This window comes from Hyla sarda, chromosome 5 (genome assembly GCF_029499605.1).
Source record: "Hyla sarda isolate aHylSar1 chromosome 5, aHylSar1.hap1, whole genome shotgun sequence".
NCBI classification, from domain to species: domain Eukaryota; kingdom Metazoa; phylum Chordata; class Amphibia; order Anura; family Hylidae; genus Hyla; species Hyla sarda.
The window spans coordinates 138824892-138846496 of record NC_079193.1 but is presented as its reverse complement, the minus strand read 5'-3'; the positions used below and the strand labels follow the sequence as shown (position 1 = coordinate 138846496).

At 39.0% G+C, this 21605-nt stretch overlaps 1 protein-coding gene across 2 annotated transcripts in view; it reads left to right on the top strand.

The window, feature by feature from the left end:
- Positions 1 to 21605, top strand: part of STAC (SH3 and cysteine rich domain) — a 288021-nt gene that overhangs the window by 215579 nt on the left and 50837 nt on the right. For both annotated transcript variants that reach the window (XM_056520385.1, XM_056520384.1), the window contains exons 6-7: positions 10727 to 10805; positions 16810 to 16880. In XM_056520385.1, the coding sequence (XP_056376360.1) occupies positions 10727 to 10805; positions 16810 to 16880 (150 nt within the window). The remainder of the gene's footprint in view (positions 1 to 10726; positions 10806 to 16809; positions 16881 to 21605) is intronic.

Sequence of the window (21605 nt, the reverse complement as noted above, 5' to 3'; positions counted from 1 at the left end):
CTTATATTAAAAAATCCTAATCCTTCCAGTACTTATTAGCTGTTGTCTACTACAGAAAAAGTAATTTTCTTTTTGAATTTCTTTTCTGTCTATCCACAGTGCTCTCTGCTGACACCTCTGTCCATGTCAGGAACTGTCCAGAGCAGGAGAGGTTTGCTATGGGGATTTGCTCCTACTCTGGACAGTTCCTGACATGGACAGAGGTGTCAGCAGAGAGCACTGTGGACAGACAGAAAAATTCAAAAAGAAAATAACTTTCTCTGTAGTAATCAGCAGCTGATAAGTTCTGAAGGATTAAGATTTTTTTAATAGAAGTAATTTACAAATCTGTATAACTTTCTGGCACGAGTTGATTTAAAATAAATAGTTTTCCACCGGAGTACCCCTTTAATGAAAATCTGATCAAGAGTTTTCTAGACCTCAGACTAGGCTAAAGATTCACTTTCCAACAAGACAATTGGGGAGATTTATTAAAACTTGTGTAGAGGAAGAGTTTTCTTCTTTCATGATTGGTTGCTATGGGCAATTGTACTACTCTTCCTCTACACGCGTTTTGATAAACCTCCCCCAACTATCCTTTGCAGTTACCCTATCTTTGTTTAAATGTATCAAAGTCATCTTTTTTTTTCTTAATTAAATAACCCCACTTTTGATACTCTATCTGGTGACATATATGTTTGTATGTATTTTTGCCATCCTTAATAGGGTTGGCACCTTTTGCACCAAAGTAAAAAGGCCAATTTAAAAAGAAGTTTGGTTTTGGGGATGTGGCTTAACATAGAGTTTAATTAAGGACTTAGATCTGAAAACAATTTATTGTTCTAACAGCCGAATGTGACATGTCCACGTGATAGACCACTCTACTAAATTTAACAATGCATAATGATATTGCAAATTATTGGGTGGGCATAGCCACAATTTAAGCTCATTTGGGCAGGTCCTGTATGGCATACTGTGGGCCTCAAATGTGACACAGGCACTCTTGGTAATCCACAGGACGTAATAACAATCCTCTTTAAAATATGCACCCACTTTTCTTGGAGGCAGTGGCTGCAAACAGTCATATCTGCTGCTTCTTTCTTTTTCTCTGGACAATGGAAAGCCAATGAAATGTTGTGTGCATTTCTGTGACCACCTGACCCCTCCATAATGTACAAATGAATTATAGGCGGGAATTTACTATGTTGAAAAAAAATATGAGAAATAATTACCAGAACCCTACATACACTTCATGTATACAAACACTTCATATATACAAATGCAGTCACATCCCTAGCTATAGAGACATAGCCATACACCCCACCTATACAAATATTGGCACACCCCCATCTGCACAGATACAACCTTAAGCCATAAGGAGGTTGTCTGGGGAGCAAAAAAAGGTATTATCTGTTCTGCTTCCTTACCCTACACTTCCATCCTCTGTACGTCTCAGAAGTATACCTTTTAAGACAAGAGGGAGCAGATGCCAACATTCGGCAAATTGTACAGCAATTGAACATCATGTGAGAATGTGGTTTCCCTTGAATGTGATGGTTGTGGCTTGGCAAAAATCCTCTTACCCTTGAAAGTTATACTATGCAAAGGGAAGAAATCCCTTTAATAAAGAGATGTAGCCAAATACACTCACACATAAAATATAGCCATATCCCCATGTAAACATATATAGCCACACACCCCATCTATACTGACACACTCATAGACCCCTCCTATAGAGATAAAGTTATACCCCCACCTATACAAGTAAAGTCAAAGACCCCAATTTAGAGATTTATAAAAAATATAGACACACCCAACCTCTTCAAATATAGCCACACTGACACTATTACAGGCACAGCCCTAAACTTATACCTCTACACCATGCTTACCTCCCCTCAGCCTTACAGAGCACCAGCCTAAGGACATGAGCTGCTATGCTGCTTGCCCCTGTTCTCTGCCCTATTATATAGTGTTGCTCGCGAATATTCGCAATTCGAATTTCGCATATTCGCGAATTCACGAATATTCGCAAATATAGCACTCTATATTCGAAATTACGAATATTCGCTTTTTTTCACAGTACACATCACAGTGATCATCCCTCTCTGCTTCCAGCTTGGTGGTGTATAGAAGGCTCTAATACTACTGTGTGAGACCACCGGGCGAATATTTGCATATGCGAATATTCGCGAATATTGATCCCTCCCTTCTGCTGCTTCTATCAAGTTACACTGGTATACTTGCTATAAAGTTCATAAATTTTCACATATGCCAATTTTCGCATATGCGAATTTTCGCGAATATTGATCCCTCCCTTCTGCTGCTTCTATCAAATTACACTGGCATACTTGCTATAAAGTTCATAAATTTTCACATATGCCAATTTTACGCGAATATTCCGAATATGCGAATTTAGCAAATATATGACGAATATTCGTCCATATATTCGCATAATATCGCAAATTTGAATATGGCCTATGCCGCTCAATACTAATGATCTAGGACTCATCTGACATACACTTTCACCTACACCTAATCCGTCCTTCATGTATCTTGTAATAAACATTCCCCCCCCTCAATTCCACTTCTAGGTACAAAGAAGTAGTCAGATCAGTCACATGACAATAAATGCTGCCCTCCATAGGGTCAAACCAATAATAACTCCTCCATCTAAAGCCACAAATCAGAATTGGTGAGTATACTGTGTATGTTCTGCCCTAGTGGTCACAATACTTACCACAGCTACGCATTAAATATTAAAACAAAAAAAACAGCAATAACATTGCCAGTGAAAAATATGTACTGGCACCAGCCTCATGGTGTGGACAGAGGCTCCTACAGTGTTCTAAAGCCATGCACATTCTCATTCCATCCTAGTTTTGAACATCCCTTACAATAAGTGATCAGTTTGACAAGACAGATCTCATAAATCCATACTAATACTAATAGAGAAAATGTTTAAGCCTTTTACCATCAATCAAGCTTAAATATACATGTGTATAGTTTCCTGACTCACATTTGACCCCTTTTTAAATAATAGAGTAGTGAATTCATGTTGCAGTCTCTCTGCTGTGAGAGGGGAGGGGGGTAATAATCGGGAGCCATCTCAATGATCAAGGCACACAACACATTCTGACATCAAACTAGCAACATGCTGCCCCTTCAGCACAGCTATATAGAGAAAATAAATATTCTCTAAAACAATACAAGAAAAAGACCTACAGTATAGAAACCTATAATATTTCTGACTAAACAAATATGTCAAGGGATGCTTTAAAAATAAAAAATAAGGCATACTTATCCAATCACTGGCCAAAGTAGGTCACCACCACTGCAGAAGGGTAGTAGCATGTACTTGAGTTGTTCCATGAGTGGTAACTTTTGGCACACTGCTGCTTTGCAGTCCTGAATTTATTTATATGTTTACCTTTGTACACGTCAACTGTTTACACCTCCTACACCGCTTTTAAGGAAAAGTGGATGTGGCTTAGTAGGAGTCAATTCTTGGTGGATTTAAAGTTTCCTTCATTGATAATTTATTTCCTAAATTTAAATTAAAGTAACTTTTTTAATAGTCTTAATTAACCCCTTAACGACCACGGACGTAAATGTACGTCCTGGTTTGGAGGGACTTCGCACACCAGGACGTACATTTACGTCCTGTGTATGATCACGAGCATCGGAACGGTGCGGGACCCGCCGGTAATGGCCGACATCCACGATCGCGCAGATGTCCGCCATTAACCCCTCAGATGCCGTGATCAATACAGATCACGGCATCTGCGGCAGTGCGGTACTTTACTTCAAAGCAATTGTAAAAATAAAAACGCTGGGAAAAGTGCAAAATGTATGGAAACCTTAATACTTCTTACTGTGGAAAAATACTTGTAGGGAATTAAAACTCACAAAGAAAACTATACTCCCCTCTTAATAAGTCAGGGTCATTGTGTGAACACAGCCATACACTGCATTTGCACAGAAGAAGAAATTCTGTTCTTCCGTGTCTTCAACTTAAGAAGCAGCAGTAGCATGAAGGACATTACAGAGTAACACTGAGCAGTAGAAGTCGTAAATCAAGTCCTTGAGTGATTGCAAATAGAGTATACAAGCTGACTATATTAGCTGTCTCATTGCTTGCTTCTGGCTCTATCTAGTCACTTTCTCCCCTTCTGCATAGGTTCTTTTGGGAAGAAGGTAACCCAGTCCCTCAGTGAACTAATAATATGTCTTGTAAGTCAGGCAAGTTATTTTTCAGAGTGAATGATGAGTTTAAGAGTAGCAAGAAATAAGCCAGATTCTTTTTCTCTTGGAGGAAGAAGCATTTTCAATAAAGAAAAAAAGTATTAAAAAGTTTCTTACATTTGCTAACTATTTGTTTATATATGAAAAATGTGTTCATCTGACAGGGCCTATTTAAGACCAATGTGTGACATGCTGGTCTTAAAGGGGTACTCCGGTGGAAAAAACAAATTTTCATATTAACTGGCTCCAGAAAGTTAAACAGATTTGTAAATTATTATTATTATCAGCTGCTGTATACTACAGAGGAAGTTGAGTTGTTTTTTTTTTCTATCTGACCACAGTGCTCTCTGCTGACACCTCTGTTCATGTCAGGACCTATCCAGAGCAGGAGAGGTTTGCTATGGGGATTTGCTTCTACTCTGAACAGTTCCTGACATGGACAGAGGTGTCAACAGAGAGCACTGTGGTCAGATAGAAAAGAAATTCAAAAGGAAAACCACTTCCTCTGGAGCATGCAGCAGTTGATAAGTACTGGAAGGATTAAGATTTTTAAATAGAAGTAATTTACAAATCTGCTTAATTCTCTGGCATCAGTTGATTTGAATTTTTTTTTCCACCGTACCCTTTAATAATTCCTTAGTGCCTAGGGTAGCATGAGCTACATATAAGGTGCTGGATGGGACAAGTCATTCTTCTGCTCAAGGAATGCCTAGGAAAGAACTGGGCAACTCACAAGTAAGGGGGCAATTTAAAACTTAAAAAGGAGATATTTCATCTTCCCTAACCAATCAGGTATATGTCACCAACCAGTTTTACCTTATAGAAACAGTATAGAAGTAAGCAAATTATGAATTGCAGCTTCTAATACTTTGTTTAGGTGAGCACGCTTGCTATTCATCAAATACATAAACCTTCTACTTGCATATTTCACTGTAAAATCATAACAAAATGTACTTCAGAGTTAATTAGAAAAGAACTGCGTTGCACGTGGAATTATTTTTAGTGAATATTAGCAAAGTCCTGACCTCACAGGACTCTATTCTTCAATATTTGCAACCTCACAGGACTCTATTCTTCAGTCATACTAGTAAGGTTAAAACGACAAATAAAATGCAATAATTTGCTGTATATTCAGCTAACGTACCAGTATTATGAAATGTTATCTTTATCAAAATAAGTGGTATAAGCGGTTGGCGTAGATCCCCCTTACAATCATAAATTGCACCATCTGCCATAAATCCCCAGAAAGTCTTCAGCTGGCAGTATTACTCATTATTAGTTAGTGTATCATAAATGTAATTTATTTAAAAATGTTCTCTCCCCAGAAAATACGGCTATTAAGTAGAACTGTTTATGTATACGTACACATATAAATTGTGTGTGTAAACACTACTTGTTTACCTGTCAGGTGTTGTGTTGTCTTTGTTTTTTTTTACCTGATCCCCCTTAACTTAATAAAAATTATAAAAAAATGTTGTTCATAATTTGATAAGCAACAGTAGAGATCCAATGGGGTAATCAGAGTTACATGATCCTTTGTACTTGCTACTATACAGTATTACTATTATACCTTTAACCACTTGCCTGTTTTAGTCCTTCAGGACTTTATCAACTTGTACCAGGAACTATAAGAATTATAATTTTTTTTCATCAACAAAGCTTTATGATGACTTGTTTTAAAAAAAACTGTAGAATTTTTATTTCATTTATTAACACTATTTTGAGGTTTGGCTTTGGAGTTAAAGGAGATATCCCATATATAAATGTTTTTCTGCCATTATGCCTGGGCTGCCAAAATATGAAAGAACAAATGGGACTTCCGCCTCTCCCACGGTGCTCCGGTATCACCACTCTAGTCCTCTGCTGCCGTCTTCTTCCTGGTTGCCTGTGGTCAATGTGCCACACTGCAGCTCAGCTAATCTCTGGCTGCAGCAATGCCCTGCCTCATCCATTCATAGACTTAGCGGCAGCGTGAGGCATTGAGCCCCAACAACCAGTGCTGGTGGTCATTGCATCACACTGCCACTCACCCTATCACCAGCCGAGGCGGGACATCACTGCAGACGGTGATTACCAGAACCACAAAGTGACACGTTGACCATAGGAAATGAGAAAGTAGATGGCAGCGTAGGATTGGAATGGCAATGCAGGGACACTGAGAGAGCAGTGGCAGGTGATCACATTTGTTTTTTTATTTACTGGCAACCAGGCATAATGGCAGAAAATAGTTCTGCATGTAATATCTCCTTTGACTTTTTGACTTGTTTTTGAGGCATTTCTAGATTTGCATTCTGCCATTCCAGTCCAAAGTGCTTATTATAATACCATCCATTCATGCCAGCAACAGAACCCTCAGGCCAACCACAGTTGTGTTTGGTGTTCTCTGAGTACTCTAGGCCCTGACAACAACCTTATTTGTAAGATGTTGTTAATGACCCCGAGCATCACTTAAAGGGGTACTCTGATGGAATTTTTTGTTTGTTTTAATCAACTGGTGCCAGAAAGTTAAAACTGATTTGTAGATTACTTTAATTATTTAAAAATCTTAATCCTTCCAGTACTTGTCAGATGCTGTATGTTCAGCAGGAAGTTATTTTTTTTTTCCATTTCTTTTCTGACCACATTTCTCTCTGCTGACACCTCTGTCAATGCCAGGAATCCCCATGACAAACCTATCTTGCTCTGGACAGTTCCTCTCATGGACAGAGGTTACAGCAGAGAGCATTGTGATCACACAGAAAAGGAATTCAAAAATAAAAGAACTTCCTTTGGAGCATAGAACAGCTGATAAGTACTGGAAGAATTAAGATTTTTAAATAGAAGTCATTTATAAATCTGTTTATCTTTCTGGCACGAGTTGATTTAAAAAAAAACGATGTTTTCCACCAGAGTACCCCTTTTAGTAAGTAGAGTATTAACCAGAAAAAAATAATTATCTTTCATGTTTAATGACATCTGTAAACAAGCAACAAAGTTTCCATTTGAAATTAAAACTGGCAAAAATCTTTTCCTAAAGTGGAGAAAAGCAGTTTAAAGTTTATTAAGAAAAAAGGTTTACAAAGTAAAAGAAGTTTGACGAGAGTTAGGAAACAATAGAGGAAAATAAAAAAGAGTTAAGACGTTCTTGGAGACCCTCTTCCTGGATAACAGATAGAGGAAGTCGCCCTGTGTCCAAACTTGGACCTATTTACGGCTTATTTTTTGGCCACATGGGCATCTCCTTTAGTCCTCAAAGATCATTTTGTTTTCAACTGTTACTCTGTCTGTCATCTTGGATCTTATCTTAACATTTACCAGTGTTCTCACCCATGTCAAGCCATGATTCCAATCTGGGAAAGATTTGGAATGCTTTCCAACACTACAAAACAATATAAGAATCATACAGTATCTCACATACATGAGTCCCCCCCCCCCCCCCCCCCGCCCCTCACATTTTTGTAAATATTAAATTCCATCTTTTCATTTGACAACAAAGTAGAAATGACACTCTGCCACATTGTAAAGTAGTAAGTGCACAGCCTGTATAGCTGTGTTTAATGTTGTTGTCCCCTCAAAATAACTCCCTCTGTACCCCCCTTAAGTGCAAATGTCCAAATTGGGACCAAGTAGCCCCAGTGGCATGTGACTCTGCAATGTTACAAGGTCTCAGATCCCAGATGTCTTGAAATTGGTGTTTTCGCTCTTACATTCTCCAATACTGTTCACTGGAAGTTCAACATGGCACCTAATAGCAAGGTACTCTCTGAGAATCTGAAAAAAAGAATTGTTCCTCTACATAAAGATGGCCTAGACTAGAAGAAGTTTGCCAAAACCCTGAAAATGAACTACAGCACGGTGGGAAAGACCAAACATAAACCATGTGGTTTCAATGGACAGGTTCCACTCAGAAAAGGCCTCACCATGGTCAAAACAAAAAAGCTGCTCAGACCATATTCTATGCATCCCAGGAGGAAGTCTCTTCTAAATATGACGCACAAGAAGGCCTGCAAACAGTTTTCGGAAGACAAGCAGACTAAGGACATAAGATACTCGAATCATGTCCTGTGGTCTGATGAGAACAAGATAAACTCATTTGGTTTAGATGGTATAAAGCGTGTGTGGCGGCAACCAGGTGAGGAGTACAAAGACAAGTGTGTCTTTCTACAGTCAAGCATGGTGGTGGTAGTGTCATGGTCTTGGCTGCATGAGTGCTGCTGGCACTGAGGAGCTACAGCTCATTGAGTGAACCATGAATGCCAACATGTACTGTGATATACTGAAGCAGGGCATGATCCCCTCCCTTCAGAGACTGGGCTGCAGGGTATTATTCCAACATGAAAACAACCCCAAACACACCACCAAGATGACCACTTCCTTGCTAATGACTGGCCAAGCATGTCCTCAGACCTATATCCTATTAAATATCTGAAAGCATTCTCAATCGGAAGATGGGGGAGCAAAAGGTCTCTAACATTCACCAGCTCCATGATATTGTTATGAAGAAGTGGATGAAGACTCCAGTGGCAACCTGTGAAGCTCTGGTGAACTCCATGCCCAAGAGGCTTAAGGCAGTGCTGGAAAATAATGGTGTCCACACAAAATATGGACACTTTGGACACAATTCTGACATTTCCACTTAGGGGTGTACTCACTTTTGTTGCCAAGATTTAGGCATAAATGGTTGTGTGTTAAATTATTTTAAGGGGAAACAACATTAAAGGGGTACTCCACCACTAGACATCTTATCCCCTATCCGAAGGATAGGGGATAAGATGTCAGATCGCCGGGGTCCCGCTGCTGGAGACCCCTGGGATCGCCGCGGCGGCACTGCGCTATCATTACTGCACAGAGCGAGTTCGGTCTGTGCGTAATGAAGGGCAATACAGGGGCCCCTGTACTCCGCCCCTCGTAACATCACGCCCTGCCCCCTTAATGCAAGTGACAACCGTCACACCCCCTCCCATAGACTTATATTGAGGGGGCAGGCCCTGATATCACGAGGGGCGGAGCCGTGACATAACAATGCTCCGGCCCCTGTATTGCCTGTCATTACGTGCAGAGCGAACTTGCTCTGTGCAGTAATGATAGCGCGGTGCCGCAGAGGAGATTCCGGGGGTCCCCCTGGCAATCTGACATCTTATCCCCTATCCTTTGGATAGGGGATAAGATGTCTAGGGGCGGAGTACCCCTTTAAACAATGTTACACAGGCGGTGCACTCACTAATTTACATTTTAGTAGAGTGTCATTTCCTTAGTGTTGTCACATAAAAATATTACAGAAGATATTACAGAAATGTGGAGGGTGTATTCACTTATGTAAGATATTATACATATTAAGGCAACAAGCCATCAATATCAAATTCACATGATCAGTGTATAAGGATCATGTTGATTAGAATCTCATTACTGTCTCTAATCAGTTAAACAATCTTGTCTGAGGATGACCTTGTAGACCTTGTCCCCCAATGGGAAAAGGACGTAAACAAATATTATGAGAACATTTCTTTCAAAACAATTCTGAAGCATAATAATGAACCAAAGTACTCTATACAGTAAGAATATATTATTAGATACAATTTCATAGTAATTTTTATCAAAGAAATATTGTTTTTATGACATCACATAAGATTTAAAGGAAAACGGTCATCTGTTCACACTAAACCCAATACACTAGGTTATATTGTGGGTAAACAGGAGATCGATGAGGGGTTAATGGGTTACATACATACCTGCACTCCGGAGATCTGTCACTCTCAAGATTGGCATCCATCTTCAGTGTGTTGCATGCTGGAGAAGGGCCCGCCGGCTCAATTTTAATATTTATTGTCGCTAAGTCAGCGCAGCGTTCATTTGACCAGTGACAATGTTGAGCTAGCAGGCCCGCCTCCAGCGTGCAATTCACTGAAGATGGATGCAGATCTCGAGAGGGACAGATCTCCGGAGTGCAGGTATGTATTTAACCCATTAACCACTGATTGGTCTCCTGTTTACCCTCAATATAACCCAGTGTATTGGTTTTAATGTGGTTGAACAGATGACTGTTTTCCTTTAACTTGGCCTTCTTTCCCCTTTCACCCAGACTGCTATTCACGCCCTAATTTATTATACACTGCTCCTCATAATTCCTTTTGTTACAAAGACTGCTCCTCATGGTCCCCCCTCCCTCACAGTCTGCTTATGTCCCCCTTTCTTACTAGGACATAATCAAAGGTGACATACTAGGTGATCGCCTACCTTTGCATACCTTTGCCCCGGCCTTGCACTTACACTCAGTCTTATATCGAGCCATATAAAGCCACTTATGTTATTTGCCACAGACACCAGAATATTGTAAAGCTGTTTGCTGAAGGAATTTCAAACAAAAAGTTCATTTAAGTTTTATTAAATTTTTTATTTAATACCTATTTTATATTGCGATGCATTTGTTCTTGTTCTATATACAGCAAATAAAATAATAGAATTATAATGCTCTTATCATTTACAATATATATATGATATTGTTTATCTTTGTTTTTTTGCCTTGCAGACTACAGATTTACTTGAAGTTCCAGAAGAAGGAGATAATCCGTATTTATTGGATATAGGCAGACAACGTAGTGATAGTGGTGAGTTTTTGCTTTCCATCATCCCACATTTCAGGTCTCTTTTAAAAACCCTAATTAACCATAAAAGCAATTAATATCAGATACAAGTGTTAAACACCTGGCTGAATGGCTGGCAGCTTTGAGCTGGGTTCACATGCTGCATTTTTTTCTGCCTTTTGTGTGGTCTTGCAGGGAAAAAAATCAAAAACAGTTTCGCAATGCAATTATTTGAAGAACAGAATTTACCGACGAAACATGTTTTTCAACCATGTACAGTTGTGTCCTTTCTTACCTTTACCCACACATTCCAAAATGATGCACATCAGTGAGCATCCACCCAGTGGTTGTGATGTGTATTGTAGACTGTTAAAAGTTTGCCAACGTGATATTGCCTTGAATTTGAATCATGATAAATTAGAATCCTTAACTAAATTTAAGGAAAGGTAAGGGTAGACACATCTGTACTTGTAAATAGCACAAAAATACTCACCCCGTTCAGGACTGCCCTGTAGAAGTGTATCGGTGATGTCATGATATACTGGGCACAGGCCACTGCAGTCGTACACTGGCCCTAGTGATCATGTGCACTTCTCCTTGCACATGACACAAAGGCCAATGATGCACTGTAGCAGCCCATGCACAATATACAGTGACATCAGTGACATGAGGGTTTTCTTCTCCCTACCCCTGCTATCCTGTCATTTTTTTTTTAAAAGGTCAAAAAAAAAAACTTTAACTCATCATTAAATTAAGCTGCTTTTAGTGTTCTCGTGACTATAAGACAGAATACATGTGTATAATTGTTTTATTTTGTAAGACTCATTATTAGTTAACTGTAAAGGTTTCTCGTTCTTATTACATACCTGATTCTGAAGCAGCCTTTTTGCCTGTGCAGCTGTTCTGTAAAACCATGAACATTAGAAGCCTTAGTCAGAAAATGACATATTGACTTCTATAGGACAGCATTGCGGAAATTTGAAATTCGCAGAGCAAACCACGCAACAAGTATGAGGAGGGCGGTACTGCTGAGCTTTTCCATCACCTATTGTTATTGGTATAATATAGATTGAGCTACAAATACTTTAGGGAGTGCTATTAAAACGTAACTTTTATTCATATCATTTAAAACACACTTATCTGTGATACTCAAAAGCAATATGTATCCATTTTAAATATATTGTTATTACATATTAAGGATTGGCATTTTTAACTGGTATGAATAAAAGTTAAGTTTTCCTAGCAATCCCCACAGTATTTTTACTTGCCCTCTGATAATGACATGACTGCTGGCCCTGCCCAAGTGTACAAAGCAAAAGCTAATAGGAGACTGGAAATGTCAACTTATTGTAAGGGCTCAGTGACTAGCGCTTTAAAGTAGTACTGCAGCCGAAGATAACTTATCCCCTATCCACAGGATAGGGGAAAGGTGTCTGATAGCACGGGGTTTGACCGCTGGGACTTCCCGCGATCTTCCGTTTGGGGACCCGGAACTGCCACGGCTCTACACTGCTAACGCTTGTGACGTCGACCTGACTAAGAGGTTGACCGACACCCTCCTCCATTCAGTACTATGGGAGAGGCGGGGCTGCAGAAACACTGCATCTCCACCTCTCCCATAGAGATACATGAAGGGAATGTGTCGGCTGTGGCGTCATGCTGTGTTCAACACGCCTCCTGCATGAGGATAATCGTGGCAGTTTCGGTCCCTATACGAGATATTGTGGGGGGGCCTCAGTGGTCAGACCCCCCGCAATCAGACACATATACCCTATCCTGCGGATAGGTGATAAGTTGTCTTTGGTTTCAGTGTACCTTTAACTGAGCAGAGAGATTGTATCTCTATCTACTGCCTGTGCACACTACACAAGGATATAGAGGGATAGCAGCTCTGAATACCATCAGGTTTCTCAGTAAGTGAGACGCTGTGCTGATGATTAATGCTACCAGTCACACGACAGTTCTGGGCTCCAACTCCTCATCCTTACATAGGTAGACAATAGATGGATATACAGTACAATCATGGTTTCTTTTTTGTCAGTTAATAGTGGCATAAAGGAACTGGGTTAAAGGCCTTTTTACATGGGTGGATTAAAGGTTATCCACCATTAGGTTATGTTAATACTTACCTGTCAGACAATCCTTGCTCGTCTTGGGGCTGAATGGCTATGGAGTCCACCATAAGCTGCTGCTTTCTTTTTGTGAAATAGCTATTTCCTGTTGGAGTTTCATACCTCAAACTACAAGTCCCAGGATCCCTTGTAAGTGTGAGTTCCCTTTTCTCCCTCCCACACATCAGTCACACCACCCATTGAATCCTACCTGAGACAATTCCTTGCAGCAATGTGGAGAAAGATCATTCTCCCACCCAGCGGTCGCTCCACCCATTGAAGCAGACAGGCTCACTTTAACACCATACTAGTGATGTAATGTCTCAGGCCGCACTGCAACCTGGGAAAACCTAAGATTACATTAATTTTAAACAAACAAAGGGGCAAAGGCATAAGAGTTTTGAGACCAGCCATCAAACACAGGTACAGACACTATATCATGAACTACACTAACTTCACAGCCCCTGTAGCATAGTCCAAAAAAAATCCTGGAATACCCCTTTAATAATTGTCTGATTGGATCTTTTGTGCAGCCAGCTAAATCATTGTTATCTCGTGATGTCAAGTAATGTGTGGCCACAAAAGCAAATGAATGCCAGTCTCCCAGCCTGTCAGCTCATGTAAAAGGGCCCTTACTCACCTATTCTCTGGAATCTAGTGAAACAAAGGTATGTTACAAATCTATGAAGAAGTTCCCTTTATTAATACGGAAGAAACAGGACTTTGCACACCTTAGACACATGCTTGTCAATGTTATTATTATTATTATTATTATTAATAATTTTTAATCTAAAAAGCATTTTTACAGTTGGGTCCAATGTATTGGACCTTCATGAGATACAGATTGCAGGATTAGGGAAGGTGAGAAGTTGTGGTCTATGCCATGTGTGCCATGGTGTGCATTTTCTCTGGTGTAACAAACCATACAATGTTCTAGCTTTATTAACATAAAACTGGTATACTTGTTTGACCACGTATGATCCAGCCAATTTTGCAGTTTCAGGATTCAATATTTGTTGTTAATTTTCTCATTGAAACATTTTTGTTTTTTTTCCTGTTGACATAGCAATCTGTATGTTCTTTGCAGGGTAACCTGTAGTTTTTATCACCATCATGTTGAGATACATATAATTGATTAACAGTTTTTTTGAAGAAAAAAAAAAGTAATCCTTCCACAGTTGTTGATTTTTTTTTCCAGAGTGTTTATCACACAGTACAAATATTGTGTTAACTTAATATTGTAGGTCAGTATAATTACAACAATATAATTTTTTATGTATTTGATATTTCGCACAAAAAGGTAGGAAACCATGTGTTCTGCAAAAAATAATAATTTTTGTGCCACTACATTCTAAGGGCCAGAGCTTTTTACATTTTCTGCCAAATAGGGTATTTAAGGCTTTGCTTTTTGTGGTGTGCGTTAGTTTTTATTGGTACTATTATGGGGTGAATGCATTTTTATTTGAACTTTTAGTAATTTTTTAGGGGATGAGAAAAAAAAATTTAAGCTTTTTGTAACGCTATATACTATGTGTGCAGATGACATGTTAACATTAAATATGGTAGTACAAATACAGTGATGTCAAATATAAAAAGTATATTTTATAGAGGAAAAAAGAGGAAGGAAGGAATTCCACAATTGTTTGTTTGATTTTCAAGTAAATACCATGCCATTTACAAGGTATTCTACATGTTATTTTTCGAATCAAGTGGCACTATATCTCTTTTGTTTTCTGTGTTTAAAAGACATATGTTTTAACTCTGCTAGAGGGGTACTCTGCCCCTAGACATCTTATCCTCTATCCAAAGGATGTCTGATCGCGGGGGTCCGCCGTTGGGATGCCTTGCGATTTCCCTGGGTGTGGCACCAGAGGCTTGTGATGTCACAACCACGCCCCTAGTGATGTCACATTATGCCCCCTTAATGCAAGTGAATGGGAGCGGGGTGGCCATCAAACCCCCTCCCATAGACTTGCATTGAGGGGGTGACGTCACGAGCCTCCAGGGCTGCACCTGGCATTCTAAACGAACGCCGGGTGCTGCAGTGAGATCGCGGGGGGTCCCATGCGATCAGACATCTTATCCCCTATCCTTTTCCCTATAATTTAGGGATAAGATGTCTAGGGGCGGAGTACCCCTTTAAACTAAATTTAGCTTTTTTTTCTTTCACCTATTGACAATCTTATGATCATGATTCTATGTCCTTCAATCCTCTTAGATGCTTTTAAAGGAGTTAAATAGCTAAGTCCAGAGGTTTCTTTTGGCCCGGCCTTTGCAGTTGGAGAATGGATGTCATGCCAGGCTTCAGTTAATAATCACATAGACATAGCTTCTATGCCCCTATGACCATCTTGATGTAAATATATACACCTCTGAGCCTTAACAAAAGGGATTTTTATGATGTACACTTGCATGCTAGGTCTATGATAAATGACCACTTTTGTATTTCTTAATGTTATTTCATTATCAAATCTAAAATGTATCAAAACCTTTTTTTTTACTGCTTTACCTTATGTTTAGATGAGCAGATAATGGTTAAAGTTTTTGTTATTTCCCCAGCCTTAATGTCCCCATGCTTTGTTGGTGAAAAGACCACAGTATATATAATTTCAGATAATTTTATTATCCCTTCCCTCTACATCCCTTCGAAGGATGCTGCACTTGGCAAGCAGGTTAAGTTAATGATTTTTCCATTCACAAGTTTCATATAAGGATCTAGAATCTACTTACTCTTGTGTCAGTATGAGTCTTGTTCGCCAGGAAAGTTTCTTATTTCCATTACAAACAGTCTCGCACCTTAATGCTAAATTTGGCAGTGTGGCAAGTGAGTGTGCCAAAATAAAGTGATTAAAGAGGTAAGATGCTGAGTGCACACATGGCTATAGTATATGTTACTATTGTCACCTTCCCTATTGTGAGACAAAGTATTAAATCATTTTTGTGCTGTGAGATATTGTAAATGATAGTCATGTGCTGCATGCTATATAATACCTTTTATTATTTGTCCAAAGTTATTTTTTGTTTAAATTTCAGTACATCGCCAAATATCATGTAAATTCTCTTTCAGGCTTTACCGGATAGGCGGTAAAATAAATGGAACCCACAAGAGAATTTTGCATAGTAGTAGAGAGGATGTATGTGGTTTGTCACCTTTAGTAATCATTTTATCTGTTTCACTGAAAAATGTCAGCTACTATGTTTAAATGGGTATTCAGACTAAATACATCTTATCCCCTATTCAAAGGATAGGGGATAAGATTTCTGACCGCGGGGGGCCTGCCGCTGGGATCCCCCGCAATTTCTGTGCAGCACCCGCATTCTATGCCGGGCTGCAGCTCTAGTCTCAGAAACCTCTTTGTTTCCGGGACTGGAGACGTGATGTTACGCCATGCCCCCTCGTGACGTCACAACACGCCCCCTCCATTCATGTTTACAGGAAGGGGGGTGATGGCATGAATGGAGGGGGCATGGAGTGACATCTCCAGTCCCAGAAACACAAAGGTTTCCGATACGGGAGCTGCAGCCCCGCATAGCATGCAGGTGCTGCACGGAGATCATGGGGGGATCCCAGCGGTGGCCCCCCACGATCAGACATCTTATCCCCTATTCTTTGGATAGGGGATAAGATGTCTTTGGCCGGAAAACCAGGGCTCAAGTCCTGCAGGAACATGTGGGAACTGAGTTCCTGCACTTTTTCCACGGCATGAATACCATACCCATTAGCAGGACCAGCCCTTGAGTGGAAATCTTCTTCAGGTTTTCTATTGATGTACCAAATAGGGAACAGAAGGAAATTCAGGGATATAACAGAGTTCCAAGGGTTTGTTCATTTTCCTATATGGGGCACAAATATTTTTGATATTGTTATTGGTAATGTATTTTCTAGTTAATTACATTGAACTCTTTTTTTCTTCCAGTTTTTAGCTACTTAGAAAATGGTACAGAAAATATAAATGAAGAACAGCAGCAGAGCGAAATCCACTCCACGGTACTCTTCATTTATTGATGTCACTGAACTGTATGTGTTGCACTTTAGAGTGGTAAGAAATGTATATATGGTTGGGGGTGGGGTAAAAAAGTGGGACTCACCTCACCCGATCCCCTGCAGCTGCCATTTTGTTACTTCTGGCCTTCACTCGTCATTGTATTTTCCTGGTTTTTGTGATGTGTTTTCCCAGCAGGAACAGTCCTACTGAGCCAATCACTGGCTGGATTGTTGTCTTGCATAATTTAGTGACTGGCTGAGCAAGCAGTTCTTGAAGAGAAAGCACATCACTTGAACCAGGAAAAAGCAATCATGAACCGGGAGGATCAGGGTCGGTCAGTACCATTTTTTTATACCACTTCCAGCCATATAAATAAAAAAAAACTTATATTCCTGGACAACCCAGGACTTCTCATGTAACAAAAGAGTCCTTGTTGGCCAGAGCACCTGGTTGGAAATCAGTTTTAGTTTGTTTTAATGTTAAGAAGAAGAAAAAAAGCTGACCAGTATCAAAGATTTAAGTTATATTTTGTAAAACTGTCGCAAATGAAAAATGAATGCACTCCCCTTCAGTCTGACTGTTACTTTCTAAAAGGATATTAGAAATATAATTGGTCCTCTGCACTAGTGTTAATAAATCTCTCTAATGTGCACTTTGAGGCCACTTTGATATATGGGGCCATATGAATGTATTAGTATACATTATAATACATATTGTGGCAGTGTGGCAAGGAAAGGGTGTATTTCCTTGGCTCACCCTGCAGAAGCTCTCACCTGCTTCTTAGGTAATGAGGCAGGAAGGAAGGGAAGTGTATATGAGTAGTGTTGAGCGGCATAGGCCATATTCGAATTCGCGAATATTCGCGAATATATGGACGAATATTTGTCATATATTCGCGAATATTCGCATATTCGTTATATTCTCGTTTTATTTTCGCATATGCGAACATTCGCGTGTGCGAAAAATTAACATATGTGAATATCAGCATATACAAAATTCGCATATACATAATTCGCATATGCGAAAATTAGCATATGCGAATTTTCGCATATGCGATTTTTCACACGCCAGTCTCACACAGTAGTATTACAGCCTTCTTTACACCAGACAAGCTGGAAGCAGAGAGGGGTGATCACTGTGATGTGTACTGTGGAAAAAAAAAAAAAAAAAAATAAACGAATATTCGTAATTACGAATATATAGCGCTATATTCGCGAAATTCGCGAATTCGCGAATATGCGATATTCGCGAATAATATTCGAATTGCGAATATTCGTGAGCAACACTATATATGAGATGGAGACTCAGTCTAATCTAGGCTCTTCCTAGGAGACAGCATGTGGGCTGTAGGGAAGAGACAGAGCCTGCTGAGGAGTACACAGCCCGAGCTATGGGAGGCTCAAAGAGACTGCCATGAATTGTGAGTAGAAGGTTGCAGGGGACATAAGTTTAACCGGCTGAGGGAAGCTCAGCGGTTGTTAGTCAGGACAAGCTGATCTGTTTAGTCAGTGACCAGACGGTCTAGGATTTTGTTTTGTTCCTGCTTTTTGTTTATTTCTGTCCCTGCAACCTGTCTAATAAAACTGGCAAGGTGCCAGATTTGCATTATAAGCATTTGTTTGCTGGTTTATTGAGAAGAAACGCATCCTGTGGCGTGGTCCAGGACGATCCCAGAGCTAATCCCCAAGACGGATCGTCACAATATTTATAGTTGTTGTGGTATATTCATTGTTTATTTTGGCAACTGAGAGATTGCTTGTAAAAAAAAAAACACATTTCATGCTTTGTGATCTATATCACAGGTGTGTCTAGATTATCTCATCCATAAGCTACATTTTACCAACGAATTACTGCTACCTTAAATTACGCATGCTGCTCCTTTAAGAAAAAAAAAACACAGCTCATATAGATTTGGCTCTGTTATGACGAATGTAGGAAGCACTAAATTATCTGGCTCTAATCCCACCACTTCTCCCACTCGGTTGTGTGTCAGCGAAAAACAGTAAACAGGCAAATTAAAAGAGCACTCCATCATCTAAGCATTCCTCTCAAGAGGGAAGTAAACTGTGTCCTGTTCTGTACTTTATTATATGTAATTTTGGAATTGCAGTGCAGAAGTACATTGAACAGTGTTCACTACAAATGGCAGCTAAACTAAGTTGTTGCAGGGCTGAGTTTGTCAATTTGTCATACAAAAACAAATTTCAACTAAAACCAAACCTAAAATCAAAAAATGCTGGCTGGCAATAACTATTTAACCGAAAAATCTATAGTATTTAAAATGTTTCCTTTTTTTAAATTCGGATTTCTTCATAAACACTTTTAATTATCTTAAGTGGCCCAGTTCTGACATTCTCTTGGACCTCCTCCAGATGCTGCCGGCAGTATCTCATGACGTCCTGACGACCGATCCTGCTCAACATTGTTGGATGTGACCAGATTTAAATGGACATTTGCTGTTCTCAAATGCCTGTGACTGTGGTTGCTACTCATCACCAGCATTCCTGTTTCCCTGTGCCTGTTCATGTGCTCCTGACTTGACTTGACTTGACTTTTGACTGTATCCTAACTACTCTCTTGCCAGCTGATTTTGTATTACACTGCCCTCCTGGTTTAGAGATGATAGCCCAGTTGGGGTTAACGTTAAGAACAGTTGTTCAAGTAAGTAGGGACAGTGGTTTGGGGCAAATATAGATCAGCACTGTTCACTACCTATTATGAAAACAGTGCTATAAAATACCTTTAAACACATTGGGGGAGATTCTCAAACACTACTGTAATTTCTGTGCCAGCGATATGAATCACACCTTTTTTTTTTTCTCCTCACATTTTCAAAGGTCTTTTGTGCTGCTTTGAAAACATGAAAATGTGAAAATACATTTTCGCGCCACTTTCTTTTTTTTTTTGTGCCGCAATTTTTTTTGTTGCAGTCATATTGGATTTTTTTGGGCGCCAAAAATGCAGAGTTTGGTGGCAAAATCAGAAATTTTTGTGCCAAAGTTTACATCGCAGGAAATTCTGGTGGAGACATTTCACAAAATATTCCATGGTTACTGGTGCCCAGACAAAACATTTCTGAGCTTAAATGTGAGTGCAGGTACAGTGATCAAGAAAAAAAAAATAGATTTTTTTATAACATCTTTCAATAATAATTTTTTTTTTATATAATTAAATAATTACTTAACACCTTTTCTCCCAAAAAAACTAAACAAAGAAAAAGAAACAAAAACAATAAAACTACAACCATTTCTGTGATTTCTACATTATCAAAAAGCTGGTGTGAATTTTTTTATGTAAACTGGACTTTGACCCCTTTGAAAATATCATGTAAAGCAGACAATATAAGTGGGCACGACCACTTTTACAAAACTGATGTGAACAGTGTAAACTGCGTCGCAAAGCTCTTTGAAAATGTGGTCGATACTTTTCGCACCAAAATTTTGGTTGAAATTGTTTTTTTTGGTGCAAAATTCTTTGAGAATCTCCCCCCTATGAATGATATGTACTAATATTTTCCCATTTATATTTTAGGGCACTGTATGAAAAAAGGAGAACACCACATTTTTTCACTGTATACATACATTTTTAATAAACCTTATTGTGGCCTGGAGCAAACTTATCCCTCATACCAGTACTAAGGCCCAAAAGCATGTTAGCCATACTCTTCCACATGATTAGCAGCTCCATTAAGGCATGAAAGGTTAAAATAAAAAAACGTTTCCAATTTACAGTATACATAAACAATAAAAAATACACGTAACTGATATTGCCATGTCCTTCTATTTCTACACTAAAATATCATGTTATTCATCCCATGTCATGAATGGCATAGAAAAAAATACACAATGTGAAAATTGCTGTACAAAATAACAAAACCTATATGAACGTATTAACACTGAAATTGTAATATCCCACATGTTATTATTTACAACAACAAAAAAATTGAGGAATTGTTCTTTTTTTCATTCTGTCTTAAATTTTAAGATTTTTCAAATAATTGCATTGTAACAAATACAACTTATCCCACAAAACAAGATCTTATATGGCAATGTGGATAAAAAAAAAGTTTAAAAAGCAGGAATGAAAAGACGAAAACACTATTGCGAAAAATGTATTTGGCAGGAAGGGGTTCAAGGGTCTTCTGCTTTCCCTTGGTGTGTGCACTATCCATGAATTTGGTGAACGACATTCCTTTAGGCACTGTTCACACCTGTGTTCATAACCTATAGCCTTATAAATTTAACCTGCAGTTCAGTTGGTCTATAATTATTACTGCATTTTACAATAAGTGTCCGATGTCCAGTATAAGTGTCATAAAAACAAATTCTATTTGACATTGAAGTCGACATGCTTGACACATCACAGTACTAGTTTACAGATGATTAACTTGGGCAACATATCAGAAATTTAGACAAGAACAACACAGAAGCAGTCACTATTAATGAAACCATTGAGAGGACTGATGTATTCGGATGGCACATGTTTCTATGGAGACAAAAATTACATTTTGAAACTGTTGAAAACCTAGTGTCCTCCTTAACTACAAAGTATTGTAAAATGCATTTGTGATATATTTGGTCTTCTATATGACTAATAGCAATATTTTTCAGAATTTGGCATTTGATAAAGTCAAATATGTTTTAGAATTGTGTTCCTACTTTTAGGCAGAAAGTGAATGATGCAACACTAACTAACACATCACAGCAATGTTCTTTCACCATTTAATA